This window comes from Phyllostomus hastatus, unplaced genomic scaffold (genome assembly GCF_019186645.2).
Source record: "Phyllostomus hastatus isolate PE091 unplaced genomic scaffold, TTU_PhHast_1.1 phas_contig_195, whole genome shotgun sequence".
NCBI classification, from domain to species: Eukaryota; Metazoa; Chordata; class Mammalia; order Chiroptera; family Phyllostomidae; genus Phyllostomus; species Phyllostomus hastatus.
The window spans coordinates 297,083-314,832 of NW_025333706.1; the positions used below are offsets into that span (position 1 = coordinate 297,083).

General features: G+C 44.8%; 1 protein-coding gene across 3 annotated transcripts; it reads left to right on the top strand.

The window, feature by feature from the left end:
- The first annotated feature begins 8,369 nt into the window (after nucleotides 1–8,369).
- On the top strand, nucleotides 8,370–16,943 carry NXNL2 (nucleoredoxin like 2). Of its 3 annotated transcripts, none has more exons than XM_045833845.1 (3): nucleotides 8,370–8,489; nucleotides 9,023–9,357; nucleotides 16,365–16,943. In XM_045833845.1, the coding sequence occupies exons 2-3, from the start codon at nucleotides 9,056–9,058 to the stop codon at nucleotides 16,531–16,533; spliced, it is 471 nt and encodes a 156-aa protein (XP_045689801.1). In that variant the 5' UTR covers nucleotides 8,370–8,489; nucleotides 9,023–9,055; the 3' UTR covers nucleotides 16,534–16,943. The 3 variants fall into 3 exon arrangements, with proteins under 3 accessions (XP_045689801.1, XP_045689799.1, XP_045689800.1); XM_045833843.1 differs by lacking the exon at nucleotides 8,370–8,489 and adding an exon at nucleotides 8,545–8,563; XM_045833844.1 differs by lacking the exon at nucleotides 8,370–8,489 and adding an exon at nucleotides 8,683–8,820.
- The last annotated feature ends 807 nt before the right edge of the window (nucleotides 16,944–17,750 follow it).

A 17,750-nucleotide genomic window follows, 5' to 3' on the forward strand; every position in this document is an offset into this window, starting at 1 on the left:
ACGTCTCTGGACCACACTGGAAGATAGAGTTGTCTTAGGCCACACATTAAATACACAAAGACTGACAAAAACTGATGACCAGAAAAAAAAAAAAAAAAAGGTCTGTGCATACTTTTTGTGCTATCTGCCACCACAGATAAGCAAAAAAGTCCACATAATAACCCTAATTTATAGCAGCCCTTGATAATCTTTTAAAATCGTCAAGCAGGTTCTCAAGTTTGTGATCACTAATATAGAGAATGTACACATCTAAGTAATAAAACTTGGTACAGAGCTAAAAGTAAGTAATGTTTTAAGTAAATTGACAATTTTGTGTAGGGCCACATTCATAGCCCTCCTGGGCTTCATGTGGCCTGCAGGCCATGGGTTGGACACTTTTTCTATGTCAGTATAAGAGTCTTGTTCGTAAAAACTGGAATTGTGGAAAAGAATCAAGTTGTTTTGTTTAGAGTTCTAGGAATGTGTTTTCCAGGTTGCTTAGATTAGCAGCACATGGCATTCCTGTGTTCTGCCCATTTACAGTTAGGCCATGTTAGTTCTAGGTGACCCTAGTCCTCTGTTGGCCATTAGGAATAACTTCCTGATGGAAAACAACCCTCAGGCTTCAGCATTCAAATGACATTGGTAGCTGTGTCTGAGAGGAAACTCAAGTCACTTTAGATTACCTTCATTTTGTTTCTGAAAGAATACCCAGTACTAGTATATAGTTTTAAAACACAACAGAAAACCTGAGGGACAGGCAAATCCTTGTATCAAAATTATATCCGAGGATGCTGATTCTCTCACACATTAACTTTGGACAGTAGATATCATTTTATAACTTTGGAAGATATTATTTATTACAAGAAACTTTTAATAGGAACGAAGTAGCAGTATTTTATCACAGTTCCTTTGTCACGTATATTTGGAATTTCTCTGAATGACCACATTAGCTGTGTGTGTGGCAGCATTCATATTTGGCTGGAACTTGGTCTGCATGCAAACCATCTGAATTATGACATGGGCATGTATGTTTGAAGTGGCCTAAGAACTGAACACACCAATGCTTACTTTCTAGATAGCTCACCTTAATCTGATTACTGGGCTGTAATCCATAGGTAAACAGAGATCTTAACATGCTTAAGATTTTCAGAATCTGAGAGACAGAGCTTGAATTGATTAATTAGTAATCTGTGTTTTATACTAAATTCCTTGTTACCTTTCTCAAGTGGAGTTGACCTCTGCAAAATGTACAAGTGTACATTGAAGAGGTGTTGGTAAAATAAATTGAGCATCACACCTAATGAGTGCTAAGCAAAACACAACATATCAAAACTTATAGCTGAAAATATCTATACTAAAAAGATGTTAAATCAATAATCTAAGGTTCCACCTTAAGAGCTAGGAAAAGAGCAACAGAAATCCAAAATAGAGGGGAGAAAAAATGAAGATTATCATGGAAATCAGTGAAATAGAAAACAAAAACAACAGAGAAATAAAAACAATAGGTCTTTGAAAAAATCAACATGTTTTGCAAACCTTTAATAGCACTGACCAAGAAAGAAACAAATCACCATCAGGAATGAAGGAGGAGCCATTACTACCAACAAGAAAAGAATTGGACTTTGGCCAAGATGGAGGTGTAGGTAGACACTGTGCCACCTCCAACAACCAGAAGAAGGACAACGACCAATTTAAAAACAAAAAACAATGAAAACTGACAGAAAATCAAACTTGATGGAAGTTTGACAACCAAGGAGTTAAGAAATATTCATCCAGACAGGTGGGAGGGGCAGAGACGGTCTCGGGTGGGGTAGAGAGGACTCATTGCAAGGCAGCAGCTTGCAGAACCAGTGAGGTGGTGGGTTGCAGGTAAACCAGGAGAAACAACTGGGGAACGAGACAGACTGCACAACCCAGGGTTCCAGTACCAGGAAATACAACCTCAAACTTCTGACTGAAAACACATGGGGACTGAGGCGGCAGCAGGAGAAACTCCCAGCCTCACAGGAGAGTTCATTAGAGAAACCTACAGGTCCCAGAATGTACTCAAACCTACCCACCCAGGAGTCAGCACCAGAAGGGCCCAATTTGCTTGTGGGTAGTGAGGGAAGTGATTGAAAGCTGGCAGAGAACAGAGCAAGCAGTGTTGTTCCCTGTTGAATCCCTCCTCCACGTGCAGCATCACAATGCAGTACGGTGAGTTGCCCTACCCTGGTGAACACCTAAGGCTCTGCCCCTTACTACGTAACAAATGTGCCCAGGCCAAAAAAAGTGGCCCAAATGAAAGAACACATCAAAGCTCCAGGAAAAATACAACTAAACGACGAAGAGATAGCTAACCTATTGGATGCACAGTTCAAAACACTTAATCAGGATACTCACAGAATTGGTTGAATAAGGTTGCAAATTAGATGAAAAAATGAAGGCAATGCTAAGTGAAATAAAGGAAAATGTACAGGGAACCAACAGTGACAGGAAGGAAACCAGGATTCAAACCAGGGGTTGGAGCAGAAGGAAGAAAGAAACATTCAACGAGAACAGAATGAAAAAACAAGAATTCAGAAAAATATGGAGTGGCTTAGGAACTTCCAGGACATCTTTAAACGTTCCAACATCCAAATCATAGGAGTGCCAGAAGGAGGAGAACAAGAGCAAGAAATTTAAAACTACTTTGAACAAATAATGAAGGAAAAATTCCCCAATCTGCCAAAGGAAATAGACTTCCAGGATGCCCAGGAAGCTCAGAGAGTCCCAAGGAGGAACATACCAAGGCACATCATAATTACATTACCCAAGATTAAAGATGAGAGAGTCCTAGAAGCAGCAAGAGAAAAGGATACAGTTACCTACAAAGGAGTTCCTATTAGACTTAGCTGATTTCTCAAAAGAAACCTTGCAGGCAAGAAGGGGCTGGAAAGAAGTATTCCAAGTCACGAAAGGCAGGGACCTACGTCCAAGATTACTCTATCCAGCAAAGCTCTCATTTAGAATGGAAGGGCAGATAAGGTGCTTCCCAGATAAAGTCAAGTTAAAAGAGTTCATCATCACCAAGCCCTTATTGTATGAAATGTTAAAGGGACTTATCTAAGAAAAAGAAGATAAAAAAATATGAACAGTAAAATGACAACAAACTCACAGTTATTAACAACAGAACCTAAAACAAAAACAAACTAAGCTAACAACTAGAACAGGAACAGAATCACAGAAATAGAGATCACATGGAGGGTTGTCAATGGAGGAGTGGGAGGGGTAGAGGGGGAAAAGGTACAGAGAATAAGCATAACAGGTAGGTAGAAGATAGATGGTGAGGTTAAGAATAGTATAGAAAATGTAGAAACCAAAGAACTTATATATATGACTCATGGATATGAACTAAAGTTGGGGGGGAATGTGGGTGGGAGGTTGTGTGCAGGGTGGAGGGGAATAAAGGGGGGGGAATGGGACAACTGTACTAGCATAATAAAACATTTGGAAAAAAAAAAAAAGAATGGTAGCCCTGGTCAGGTGGCTCAGTTGGTTGGAGCGCTGTCCATACACCAAATGGTTGTGGGTTTGATACCTAATCAGAGCACATAACTAGGTTTCAGTTTGATCCCCTGTCAGGACACATGGGAGGCAGCCATTAAATGTTTCTCATTCCCTCCCTTCCTTCCTCTCTGTCTAAGAATCAGTAAGCATATCCTTGGGTGTGGATTTAAAAAAATTGTAAAGAAATATTGAAATACTATGAATATCATTATGCCAACACGTGGGACAACTTAAATGAAATGGAGAAGTCTTAGACACATTATCAAAAGAGTCAAGAAGAAACAAAATTTGTGTTATTCTAGCTTAGTTTGGGGATGATCACTTAGTAACTTATGTAATGTCTAATCACTGGAGTGTACACTAATTGAAAATTTTAAAGCATAATTTAAAGATATTAAGAAATTTAAAAAAGAAATAGAAAATTTCAATAGATGTGTAACAAAGAAATTGACTAGAAAAGTAGACTCTTCTCATGAAATAAAGCTCAGGGCCGGATAGCTTCACTGGTGAATGCTGCCAGACATTTAAAACCAATCTTTCACAGACTCAAAAAATGGAAGAGAGAATACTTACTAGCTATATGCTATGAGGTCTCTCATTAGTCTGACATTGAAGCCAGACAAAACAAAAATACTATAGACCAATATCCCTTGCCTATAGATACAAAAAGTCTTCAAGTCCAGCAACAAAATGAACTCAGCAAGATTGAAAGATAAAAGGTTTATATATAAAGATTAATTGCATTTCTATATATTCAATAAATATAGCAATGAGCTATCCAAAATGGATTAATTCCATCTACAATAGCAACAAAAAGTTCAAAATATTTAGGAATAAATTTCATAAAAGTGTGAGATTGTACCCTTGAAATCTACAAATTAAAGGAGATCTAAATAAAGGGAGAGACATTCCATGTTCATGGGTCAGAAGACTTATTAATGTGGCAATCCCTATTAGAACCCTAGCAGGCTTTGTTGGATGAATGAACAAGCTGATCATAAAATTTTTATGGAAATGCAGCAGGCTCAGCCAAAAGAATATTGAAAATTAAAAAATTTGTAGAACTAGTACTTCCTGATTTCTGAACTTACTGTGAATCTACAATAATCAAGATAGCATTGTACTGGTATAAGGATACATCTAGAGCTATCTATCTATCTATCTATCTATCTATCTATCAATCATCTATCATCTATCTCATCTGTCTATGCCAGTGATACAATTGAGAGCCCTGAAATTAATCCTTACATTCATGGTCAATTTGTTTTCCTCAGGTAGGAAAGTATTTTAATGTGGAAAAAAAGATTGTTTCTTCAACAAATGAGGTTGGAAGAACTGGATATTCACATGTGAAAAGTTAAATTTAGCCTTGGCTGGCATGGCTCATGGCTTCGTGTCATTCCACGAAGCAAAAGATTGCCAGTTTGATTCCCTGTCAGGGCACATGCCTGGGTTGCATGCCCAGTCCCTATTTGGGACACATGCAAGAGGCAGCTGATTGATGTTTCTCTCCTACATTGATGTTTCTCTCCCTCCCTTTCCCTCTAAAAATAAAGAAATATCTTCAAAAGTTCAATTTAGACCATCATAATGGACCATAGACTTAAAATGTTAGAGCTAAAACTATAAAACAAGAAATAGATCATAGGTGAGAATATTCATGACCTGGGTTTGACAAAGATTTATACATTATCAAAACCATAGTCCATAAAAGGTAATGTTGATAATTTAGACTTCATCAAAATTAAAACCATTGTTAAGAAAATGAGAAAAGCCATGGACTGGGAGGAAATATTTATAAACCATATTGATAAAGAATTAGTATCCAAATATGTAAAGAACTGTAACAAGAAGACAGTTCAAGTAAAAGTGCAAATATTTGAGTAGACATTGCTTTTAAGAAGATATACAAATGGCCAATAAACACAAAAAGATGCTTAACATTATTAGTAAATAGGGAAATGCAAATTACAACTGAGATGGTACTTCCCAATCACCAGCATGACTGACCACCACCCCCCCAAAAAAAGGCAGTGACAAATGGTGAAGGTATGGAGAAGATGCTGCAGCCCCTTTGAATAACAGTTTAGCAGGTTATTTAAAAGTTAAATGTAAATTTACCATAAGACCCTAGGTTCCTAGGAACATACACATGAGAACTGAAAAAATATATATGTCTACAGAAAACATGTAAACTAAAGCATAGCAACATTATTCACAATAGCCCCCAAATGGAAATAATCCAAATTTCCATCAACTAGTGAATGGACAAACAATATGGTGTATCCACACAAAGGAACACTACTCAGAAGAAGGAATGAACTGATACATGCATGCTGCAACATGGATGAACCTCAAAGACATGTAAAATGAAAAAGCCAGATGGAAGATCCACATATATGATTGCACTTACATAACATGGCCTGTAGAGGGAAAACTAGAGATGGAAAATAGATCACTATTTGTGGAGTGGGGAGGGGGTAGTGTGGGGCTAGGAATGGAGACCTGCTAGTGCACCCTAGGAGTCTTTGGGGTGAGGAAAATGTTTAAAATTCCATTGTTGCGATGGTTGAACAACTCTAAATTTATTAAAATGGGTTGTTCACTTAAAATAGGTGATTTTATGATACATATAAATTATACTTTAATATAGTTATTAGGAGACTCCTGATATGCGACCTGAATTCTAAAAAGAAAGGAGGGAGGGAGAGTTTGTGATTCTGAGTTTGTGCTGGTGCCTAAGAATTTGTGTTTCTGACAAGCTTCCTAGTGGTACTTATATTTGGGGTTGGGGGTGAGAAGGTTGTTGGTGGCCTGGATGGCAGTGTTTTAGTGAGTTGATATTCATTTGAATGAGGCAGACTGGTCATGAGTGGTGAGCATCTTTGTGCTGTGGGTCAAATGCTGGTGAAGTGTCAGGACTATAACTGAAAAACTGAGTGTCTCTTTTAGGAAAATACATGGTGGGAACCAGATGGTTATCCTGAGTGGACACTGTTGTTGAAAAGCTTATAGGAAGGAAGAGCAGGAAAACAAGGAAAGAAGCTCTATGTACTCTCATTGCTGGGTAACTCTGGGCTCTGGCTGAGGAGGGCTTTGGGATACTCCTTGCTCCTGATGTGTTGGCAGCTTGGGGGACAGTAGTGGTTGTGGAGTGAGTCTGGACTCTGCACAGCCTACAGGTCACCAGAAACTAAAAGAAGCACCTTGGCCCCAAGGTGGTCCCTTCTGATTCTAACTGTGATTCTGCCTGGAGACCAAGGGAAGGAACTCATTCTGGAGGAGGGGATTGGCCCATGAGAAAGGCAGAATCAGACGAGGCACAGCCAGCAGACCAAAAAGGTATCGTGAAAAGCAACACCACCCCCAAAAAAACCAAACACCCCCCAAAACCATCTGAGTGTGAAAACTTGCACTTTATTTTCACTTCCCATAGGTTGTTACATGAAATCTTATACTCTTTTAGACTAAATTAGCTGGGAATTAATCGTGTCTGCCATGGTTTGGGACCTGGCATCCCTAAGGGTGAGGACAAGTGGAGAGATGGACCCAGGTTATTCGGCTGAACTGAGAACCCTTCCTGTTACTCTGGAGTCTCTTGCAACTGGAAAGCTCTATGGACTCTCATTGCTGGGTAACTCTGGGCTCTGGGTCTTTCTTTGGAAAGGCCCTGAGAAGTCCTCTAAAGACTGAGAATGCCCTCTAGAGGGAGCTAGGGAATGAGCCTAACTGTGCTATCCTCCTCTGGCACCTGTGAGTTCTTGAGGGTGAAGTTCCCTCCCCCCTCACACATACTCTCAGAGCGGCCACAGGAAGAGAGTGCCCTGGTGGAGAGGAAGAGCTGCTTAGCTTCAACATTGGGGTCCCTAGATGCTCTGCTCTAGGGAACAGATACCCACGCCTCCTTCAGCACAGAGTATTTATGCAAATAATTGGAAATTTCTTCCGTGGGTGGGTGGCACTAAAAGGAATGTTCTCTATTTTGCTCACTGCTGTGATTTAAAAAAATTAAATAAGTAAAAAATAAATAAAGACCAAACAATTCAAAATATAGTCTTGATATTTAGAGTTTGGGGACATTCCATTCGTCTTATTTCTGAAATTTAACAAGTCATGGTCCTCCACTTGAAGATTTATACTGCTCACAACGCCTCGATTTATTTTCTCCAATTTGCCTATAAATTCCTATTTTTCTAAGACGACTGTGAATGAGGCCTTGGTAGCGCCCTTCATGGATCATCATCCGTCCCCCATCATAATTTCCACTTAGCCCTTGCCGCCAAGTGCACTTACACAACCCACTCAGTAGGTAGTGCGTGCATGGTGTCTTCGCGTCAGTCTCGCGTCACGGGAAAACCGGAGGGAATAACCGCGTCTGGGAGGACGCCGGCCTCCACCACTCATTCAAACAGCTCTTCTCACTATGGTTCCGGCCTTCCATGTCCAGGGCAAGCACAATGAATTTTCTTCAATCACCTAGTTCCTACCCCGTTAACACCGACATCCCCCCACATCACTGGAATGTAAGCTACTCGAGGCAGAACGTGGGTGAAGACTACGCTCCGTCTGAGTCTGAGGGCAGGGCAGGGTCCGATCCAATTTCCATGTTTGATGTTCATCATGAACTTTTGGGGCGTTAATTTTGACTTTTTAAATATTGCATTAGAATGTTATTTTTTCTTGATCACTAAGTTTAATGGCGCTACCTTAAATTCTGTGTCCACGCAAGTGTCTCTTCCGCCCGGTCAGAGAACTGAGACTAATTTGGTCCCAAGGCCTCCGACAGTGACGGATACTTTAATAATCAGCTTCTTGAATAAAACGTTCTTTAAGAACCTCCCCCAATGACTTGCAAGACTCCTGGGGCCCTCCCAGGACGCGCGCAGGCTGTCGCGGCAATCTGGAGAAAGAACAGGGCATATCTCCCCACTTCTCCGCTCCTACCTGGCCCTTCCAGGTCCGCGGAACACCTGGGTCAGGTGGGACGCGACGCTGCGCAATTGGGAGCAAGGACGTAGAGATGGGGGATGGGGGACTGGGGACTAAGAGCAAGGTGGGCTGCGGGCGGGCGCACTAGGAGGGGAGAGGTCGTGGGGCGGAGAGCACGCCGGCAGAGTGCGGCGGGGGCGGGGCGCGGCGGGGCGGAGCGGGGCAGGACAGTGAGTTGCGGTGCTGTGGAGGAGAACGTGGGGCGGAGCACAAGCGGGTGGAGGAGAGCTCTAGGGCAGAAGGGTGCCTGGGCAACTTGACTCCCTGGAGGCTAGATCTGCGCTGTAGCTGCAGCGGTTGTGACTAGGGTCGCAGGTGTCTGTAAGTTTCCCATGCCCCTTCTCCCTAGGGCGGGCTTTCCAGACTCAGCTTTGGGCTGAGGCCGCTGCTGAGTGAGGCCAAGGAGGGTCCTGAGCTGTACAGGCGCCAAGCTGTGCGAAAGGAGAGGAGACACCGCTGCCCGCCTGCAAGTGGCCATTTATCTGCGCTCACTGCCCCCTCCTCCCTCCTTTTCTCTCCACAGGTGTTTTTCTTCACAGGTGTCCCCGTGCAGGCAATGGTGGATATGCTAGGCGGGCGGTTCCTGCTAACCTGCGGCGGTGCGTGGGTGGAGGCTGAGGCAGTGCTGCAGAACAAGGTGGTTGCGCTCTACTTCGCTTCGACTCGTTGCGCGCCCAGCCGCGACTTTACGCCGCTGCTCAGCGACTTCTACGCGGAACTAGTGGAGCAGGCGTGCCCGCCCGCGCCTTTGGCTGTGGTCTTCGTGTCCGCCGACTGCAGCGCACAGGAGATGGAGGACTTCTTGCTTCAGCTACCGGACGCCTGGCTGGCGCTGCCCTTCCATGACCCCTACCGGCAGTGAGTGTGGCCTGGGTTGGAATTCGACTGCGAGTCCCCGGAGCCCCGAGCCTTGTTCTTGTCCCTGCAGTCGGAAGCTGTCCTCCCCCCGAAACCCCCCTCCCCCGGGTCAGGCCGCTCAAGGGTACCTTTGTAGGCTCTGCTCGGGTTTCTAGGGAGGCTATAGCAATTAGCGGACTGGAGCGATCACTTCCCCGGGGGTCTTGGTGTGTCCGGACCCCCTATCTGGGAGAGTCTGCTGCGGCTAGGCTACGGTTGGAGGAGCTCACCTTGGGTCCAGAAGCCCGGGCACCCTGCCCCACCGCACAGGGCAGACCCCAAGTCTGAAGAGCAGGAGAGCAAACTTGGCAGGTCACTCTGGTCAGAACTGGAGACCGTGGGTGGGTGGGCCTGACAAGGCCAGCAGTGCGGGGACTGGGGGTTAGGTGTGGGGTGGAGTGGAGGGGACTGGCTGGAGCTCTGGGAAGGAGGCACCCACTGCTAGCCACGCTGCAGTTTCGTTTTACTGCCAGTGATTGGAATTTCCTAACGATAAAGTCAATCCCTGTACAATCTGTAGGGGAACCATTTTCCTGCACCAACCGTAGGGGGAACCTGAGAAGGCAGAAGTCAGAGGTGGCAAAAATCCTTGCTCTGAGGGAACTCATCTGGTCCTACCATTAGAAAAGAAGTGAGAAGGCGGAGACCCTCAGCTTTGTTGGATTTCAGAGTTTGTGACTAAACTAGAAATTGACCCCGTAGTCCTCACTGGCTGTGATCAGGGGCCCCGCAGAGGGAAGTACAGTGGACTTGGGGGAAGAGGGAGAAGACGGAAGGAGGACTTAGGGGTGGATTGGCCGAGAGGGAATATGGCAAGGGCCCTAATGCTCAGTGCCTTGGGGTCTCCTGTGATGTAAGATCCAACCTTGGGTTTAAACCACACTTTGGGAAGTGCATTACCCTACCATCTCCTTAACAGACACAGAGAACTTCTGTGCCTTTACAGGGGCAAGTTTTGCATTTCTATGGGGATTATTTTTTAGTTGTTGCATTAACTCCCAAATTAATTGTTCTGAGAGGACATTCTTGCTGGGCAATTAAAAATGGAAGCTCTCTTTGGAAATCCGATTTCCCCAACACCTGCATTGGGTGATGCTAAGGAAGAAATGAGGTGGGCAAGCCTTCTTCTCTTGCAGCAGGAGTAGCAAAGTCAACACACGATGCGTCCAAATGACCATGACTCACCTGACAAAAGGATACATTATAGCATCACATCTAGTACTAGTTGTAAAATGTGTTTGATTTCCTTAATACTCAAGTTATACACAGCTTTTGAAAGAACATAGTTTTGAAAGTGATGGTAATCATGCCAAGAGCTCAGGCCCCCTGGCCGAGCCCAGCTCTGGGAATCACTTGGTTGGGTGACCACAGACAAGGTATGAATTGCTAGGTAGAATGATGCATCACAATCAGAACTCCCTTCTTCCCCATTATCTGGTCAAAGCTGATGAAGCCCCTCAGGCAGCTAAGCAGCTCAGGCCCTTGGAGACATCTGGCCTCACTGGGCCATTTCAGGTCAGGAACCTGATCTCTGGAGGGACCTAGCCTCAGGTTTTTCTTTTGGGGAGGTTAGCTCCTTGTCCCCACCCTTTTCCAGACTGCACTTCATTAACTCTGTCATTGCTGTTTGTACATGCAGAAAGGGGTATTTTATTGGGATTCTTGGAGCTGTGCCCTCAGTTCTGCTACTCTAGCCTTCATTAATGGAATCAGAAGAGGTGTGAAATGGAAGTAGCCACCATCAAACTAAGGAATGCAGGAAGCATCCAGGCAGCAGAGGGAGAAGATCCTAATGTGTTCAGAATCCAACACTCTGCTTGGTGCTGTGGGAAGATAGGTCTGGGACAGTAACCTCTGGGCTCCTTGGGTCATGGTGAAGGCCCTGGGCTGTCTTCCCCCAGTGGCTGCCCATTGGATTACTGAGGAAAGCAAGTCTTGGGAGGAAGAGAGGAAATCACCAAAGATCCCCCACAGGGTCATTTTGGCATGGCAGGAAGTGGGACCACTACAAATGCCCCTGCAGGAAGGAAATGCCTGGAGTTGCTCACTTTGTCCTCAGAGTTGCTTAGATTTTTGCTTTGCAGTGCAGCCTCCACAAAACCAGTGTGAGCGATGCCACTCTGCCTGGACAGGGTCATGTTTCCTTGCATTCCTCCAGAGGCAGCACCGGAAAGTGGAGGGGCTGACCTTCTAGGCCTGAACGAGGGGGTAGCACCAATTACAGGTCATCCTGCCTAGCTTCCTTCCCTTTGTTGTGGGCCCAGGAAAGAAGTAACAACTAAATTTTCCAGCAGGAATTCCTGTCACATTCTGCCATGCGGCTGAGACATGCTCACTGTTGATGTCACATGGATTTTATGATTGTTTCTTGAAAACAATTGGGCTCCGGAACCTCAGCAGAGCCCAGTGAGGCCTGGAGTAGACTATCCTTACTGTTCTAGTTTTCACCACTGCCTGTGGCCATGGGCCAGGTGGATGGAGCACCTTAGCCTCCAGTTGAACAGGTTTAGATTAGATGGAAAATTGCTGGCTGTGGCTTCATTTCCTGGGTAGAGAATGGTTCTATTAGAGCCCTCAGTGTCCTGGGATAGAGTTCTTGCATCTGTCAAGCTGTTCAACTCTGCCCTCCCTACCTGGGAGTCCAGGTCCTCCTGGACTTACTGACTCAACACATCCCTCTCAGGCCCCACATTTGCTAAGTCTGTGGCTCTCCAGTCCTTTCCTTCATTCTGCTTTCTACTTTCTTCATTTTCGTCCTGAATGTTACACTATTTTAACTGGTTCTGCTGGACTCTGTGTCTTCATTTAATCTGAAGGGGTTCTTATTCTCACATCTGCTTCATCTCATCACAGACAGTTGTGGTACTGCCATGTCCTACCCCAGCTTTCCAGTGGTTTCCTGAGTTTCTGTTGCCCACGGGGCTCAGTCTACATCTTGCCCTGCCCTCCAGCATTTGACCACACTTGTCTCCCACCCCAACCCTTTCCACCTGTGTTCTGTCCAGACCGGATAACTGAAGTTCCAGAACACTTTATATACTTTCCCACCTCTAAAGATTGTACATACCATGTCCCTAGAACCCTGGAGCCTTCTTGGCAGTCCCTCCTCCATGCCCCTGGGGACACCGGAAGCATTTCTGACATGGAAGGCCTGTGCCCTTCATAGGTTGAGCCTAACACCACTGTGTGTAGAAGTGTGTGTTTGGGACTCTCTGTAGTCCCTAACATCAGACTTGACATTGTTTAGTGCTTGATGTCTACAAGGTGCTTTTTGGGTGCATGATTGGAACAAGAAGAGAGATTTGCTCTGTAACAGTCTGCTGGTGGCCAAGATGGAAAGAATGAGCCAGAAATTGCCATGAAAATCTACAGGTATTTGTGCCAGGGACAGTGAGGCACTGCTTTAGATGAAGGGAGGACACCAATATTGCAACAGCACCTAGTACTGAGGGCAAGGAGGAACGGGCTCTCAGATTTCCCAAAATGGTTAAAATGCTCAGTTATCACAACTTCCCTCTGCCCAGCAACAAGGTTCTCTCCTTTCCAAGCATAGTCTATTCTCTCTGGTTGCAGCTCAGCCACCAGAGGGGATTGAGATGACTCCAGGAGAGGAGGATGTGGCTCCAAGGTTACAGTTGTCCCCAGACAGAGGCTGCCAGGGTAGGGATTTGAGGGCCCACATCACTGACTCTTTCAAAATAAGCTGAAGCAACAAAATGTCTACTCCAAACCTCCTCCGTGTTCCTCAAAACTCAGTTTGCCTTGCATCTTCCTGACTATCAGAGCTTGATTTAATGTTGCAAGTGATTAAAACAACAACAGCAACTCCAAGCTTAAACAAATGAAGGTCATCTGTCAGTTTAACTGAAACACCCAGCAGGCTGGTCTGAGGAAGAGGGGAGGCTACTGAGGATAGTTTTGTGGCTCTGCCTTTGGCTGTCTGTGCTATGCTTGGTTTGCAGCCAGGGGTTGGCTAACAAACCCAGTCTCTCCTTGTGACAAGAGTGGCTGTGGTATCTTGGGCTATACATTCTTATACCTTCCTCTTTTTCAGCACATAAGCAAGTGCTTCAATGAGTCTCACTGGTTGAGTCTGCTAGTTAGCCATTCTTATGGTAGTTGGAATAGCTAAGAGCAAAGACTGGGCACCTGGCCCAACTGGAATTGGGGCAGGAACCTATAAGTAAGAATAGCCAGTGCACCAAGCCCTTAGCTAAGCTACATACGTATTAATCATTTCATCTTCACAACAACTCTGGGTTCTGTTATTTTGTAACACAGGTGAATTATCTGGGGTGTAGGGAGGTTAACTAACTTCTCCAAGTCATATGGGTAGTTAATGCCAGAAAGTTGAAAGACACGCTTTCCAAGGGTGGGTCAAGGGTGCTGAGCAGTAAGCCACAGATTTCTATTACCCTAGCTGTCTAGGGCACTGTCCTCAATTCCTGCCTGCTCTCCCCCACTCTTCTGACCTCTGGGTCTATGGAGGGAATGAAGAAGGCCCTGGAGGTTTGGCAAACTTGAGTAAATGGGCTCCACTGTCAGGGGTGGAGACAGCATTTCTGACTGGTTCCAAGGTGATGCTGCTGCTGTTGGTCAGGGATCTCACACTCAGAGTCATTGCTGTTCTGGACATGTTGCCCAAAGTGGGACCTGGAGTAGCAGTGGCTGTAGTGTTGGAATCTGAAGGGGATGCAGATTCTGAGTCAGGCTCCAGGTGGGCTCAGGGCCTCCAGGGTCCCCTCGCTATTCTCCAAAAACCACCCAGGTGCCTTCTCCTTGGGGGTAAGCCCCACACCCTGGGTGGCAAAGCTGCAGCTAGACCATGGCTTCCCTTCCTGGCTGTATGCCTGCCCCCACTGCCCAGAGTCATGTTGACATAACCCAGCTGCCCACATGGCCAGAGAAAGCTTAGATCAGGCTGCTGGCCATGTCCCTGAGCTTTTGTGCAAAGAGCTATTTGGGTTGTTCCTCTTTAATTTTTTGTTTTATGCCTTGGGGGAAAGTTAATTTCTTAGGCATTTCAAAATTCAGGGGTTGTGCAGGGATTTTAAACATTGGGTGGGGGTCATCTCCTCTGCCACATCTCTCATCAGCCCCGCCTGAGTTCCTAGATCACCATGTCTGTTTGGGACGGACCCATCTGTCCCCTCAGTCTGCAGTTTGACATGGTATGGGTTTTTCAGGCCTGCAGTGCAATTTCAGCAGGGCTATCTCTATCATGTCTTTCTCATTATGCATGATTGTTTTTGTATAATAGTTCACTTTTTTTTCCATTTATTTCTTTTTCCTCCTCATGTAAGTACTGGACATGTATGGACTGGCTTCCAGAAGCTGCTGGAGTAGTGGTCACATTCAAGGTTTTCTTAGGGAACAGGCCATCTGGGGGTTGCCAAATGTTCCTAGGGTAACAATGGTGCCTGCCTGTGCCCCCAAGAGCAGGACCCCTGATTTCTGATATTCCCATCTTTCCCTCTCCTTGGTCCAGTTTTAGTAGAGCTTTGCTCCATTTTTCAGTCTTTCCTAAGAAGATAGTTTGGTTTTATTGCTCACCCTATTTTGATTTATTTCTTATTTCAGTGATTTCTGTCCTTAAACTTCTTTTGCCTCTTTCCACCTTCCTTATGTTGGCTCCATTATTGTGTTTCTAGCCTCTTAAACTAAATGCAGAACTGGCCTATCTAGAGGCCTTCTACTTTTGGATAAGGGTGTTTAAGACCAGAGCTTCCTTTGTCAAATTGTATCTCCAGCTTGGGATCTCTAGTATATTCCATATTGCCCTGTGTTAATTATTTTGTAGTCTGCATTGCTATTTTACATTTAATATATGGTTCTTTAGTTTTTAAGCTCATTGAAAAAAATATTTTTTATTGGTCTCCAATCCCATTTTATTATGGTCTGATTGAGTGGTCTGTGTACTACTGATTATTTGAAACTCAGTGAGACCCCTCTATGACGGAGAGGATGGCCATTTTGTCACTGTTTCACAGGTGTTTGAAAACAAGGTACATTCATTCTCCTTGTTGGATATAGGTGCTGTGTGTGTTTTCTGCTTAAGTTGAGACTTGTCTTTGACCTGGAAAAGAATGGGAAGACTTTGATGGAGCTGTCAGTGGAAGATTTGGTAACATGAGAGTCTCAAGTGCATTTTTCCTTCCACTCAGGTTCACAGCCCTGAGGCTGACAAAGAAGGGAAATCAGATTACAGCTTACACTGATGTGAGATCTTTGCGTGCTGACTAGGGATACAGGAGGGGGGTTTTCATCAGCTGTCCTGTGCTGAGAGTAGTAATCTCCATGATGGTGAGATTTGCAAAACTAAGGATGATACTCCTTCACCTAAATAAATACAGATCATTTTGTAAACAGGCCTCTGATGGGGTTACCCTTGAAATGTTTCATCCCTAACATTAATCAGCATGTCCTTGAATTTGTAGGTTAGAATGTTGAAAAAGGCTTTGCATTTATTTAGAAATCATGAAATTTTAACTTTTACCATCCTATATACCTGCTATTTTCAACCTCTTGAGATGCAGAAAGGGATTTGAATTTATTGGGTTTATTTGTGGGCTTAAAATTGCACTGTGCAATAGAATAGCCATGAGCCACATGTGGCTTCTTAAATTTAAATGAAAATGAACTAAATGAAAGATTCAGTTGCTCAGTCATAGCAGCCACATTTCTAGGACTCATTTGTCCCTTGTGTCTGTGGCAGCACAGTCACAGAGCAGTCTCACTACTGTAGACACTCCTCTGGGAGAGTACTGGCATGGAACCAATAGCTGAAGGAAAGAAAGAGGCTCAGAGGGGACCCAAAGAACAGGAGGATGGCACAGGTAGCTGGCTGGGTTCTGAGGCTGTGCAGGGCTGGTTGGTGGGCACAGGAGAGGCCTTGGTCCCTTTAGAGGTGTGGCAGCGGCTTCCTCACCCGCAAGCTGACCCCTGGCCTGCCTTCTTCTCTCCCATAGTGAACTGAAGACCAAGTACCACATCACAGCCACCCCCAAGCTTGTGATCCTGAAACCCAGTGGGGAGGTCATCACCAACAAAGGACGCAAGCAGATCCAGGAGCGGGGGCGGGCCTGCTTCCAGGACTGGGTGGAAGCTGCCGAAGTCTTTCAGAACTTCTCTGGTTGAAGTGGTGGATCTCTGGGGACCTGGACAGGCATGAGATACACCAGCTGCTGCAGCAAGATTACAGGGAGAGAAGCGGGTGGTTCAGTATATGTCAGAGCAGAAGCACTCAGCTATGGCAGAAACACTGCTCAGAAAGTATGCCCTCCTGTCTCCTGTTCAACTCCTCTGGCCTGCTTATAGCTATTTTTATTCTCAGCACAGCTTTGTCCAAATGAGATTAGCTGTGTTTGCATTGAACTGTTGGAAGTCTATGCAAAAGTTGTATTGATACAGGCTCTTCAGGTAAAGTAATATATTAATTGATACATTTTCTGTAGATCTACTTATTATAAAGATATATTTTCATTACGCTTTCACAACTACATTTATTGCTAAAATCTGAAGCATCTATATGCTTTAATAAATAAACCTGTTTCCATTTGTGCCTTCTGATTTCTATTTTCTCCTGGTGAACCAAGTGCTCTTAAGAGGAGAAAGAAGCCCTTGGGAAATACTGTTCTCCATTTAATTATGAGTCTTTGGGGGATTTTTTTTCTTCTCTTTGTTTTTTTTTTCTCAATTTATTTTTAATAACATCATAATAGCCTAGAAATCACTGAAAATATCAAGGCTGTATAGTCATGTCTTCAAAATCAAACCTCAACATCTCCTAAAAGATGCTGATGGATCCTGGTGAACAAGAGCCCATGCAGTGTTTGAAAACAGCAAGATGGGAGCCATCAGTGTTCCCCTTTCCAGCTCCAGCCCCTCCTCTCTCTGGGTGGCTTTTCCAACTGCATTTTGATCTGGATGACTTGGATCATGAAATACCAACACCTACCTCTAGCCTAGTCCCCATCTGCCGACCCGCTTGGCTCACTGGATCCCTCTGCTGGGAATTGGAGCACACCAGTCCCTTGTAGGGCTTGGGAATCCCCGTGTTCCTCTAAATGGCTCTCTGTGGAGTGGTGCAGGGCAGAGCAAAAAAGGCATTGGGTCACTTTGGTAAATCAGGAGGTAAGAGCTGAGTCCTCAAAGGTAAGACCATGTTGTTGGCTTAATCAGAATGCAGCTGTGGGCTCCATGGCTCAGTCACTTTGACCTCCCCCACCCCATATCCTGTATCAGTCAGGTTTTGTCACAAAGACCCACCATCACTGGGATCCATGCACTGACTAAAAGTGAAGTTGATGGAGTTAACCTGGTCATTATTTGCCCCTGAAATAAAGCACATAGGA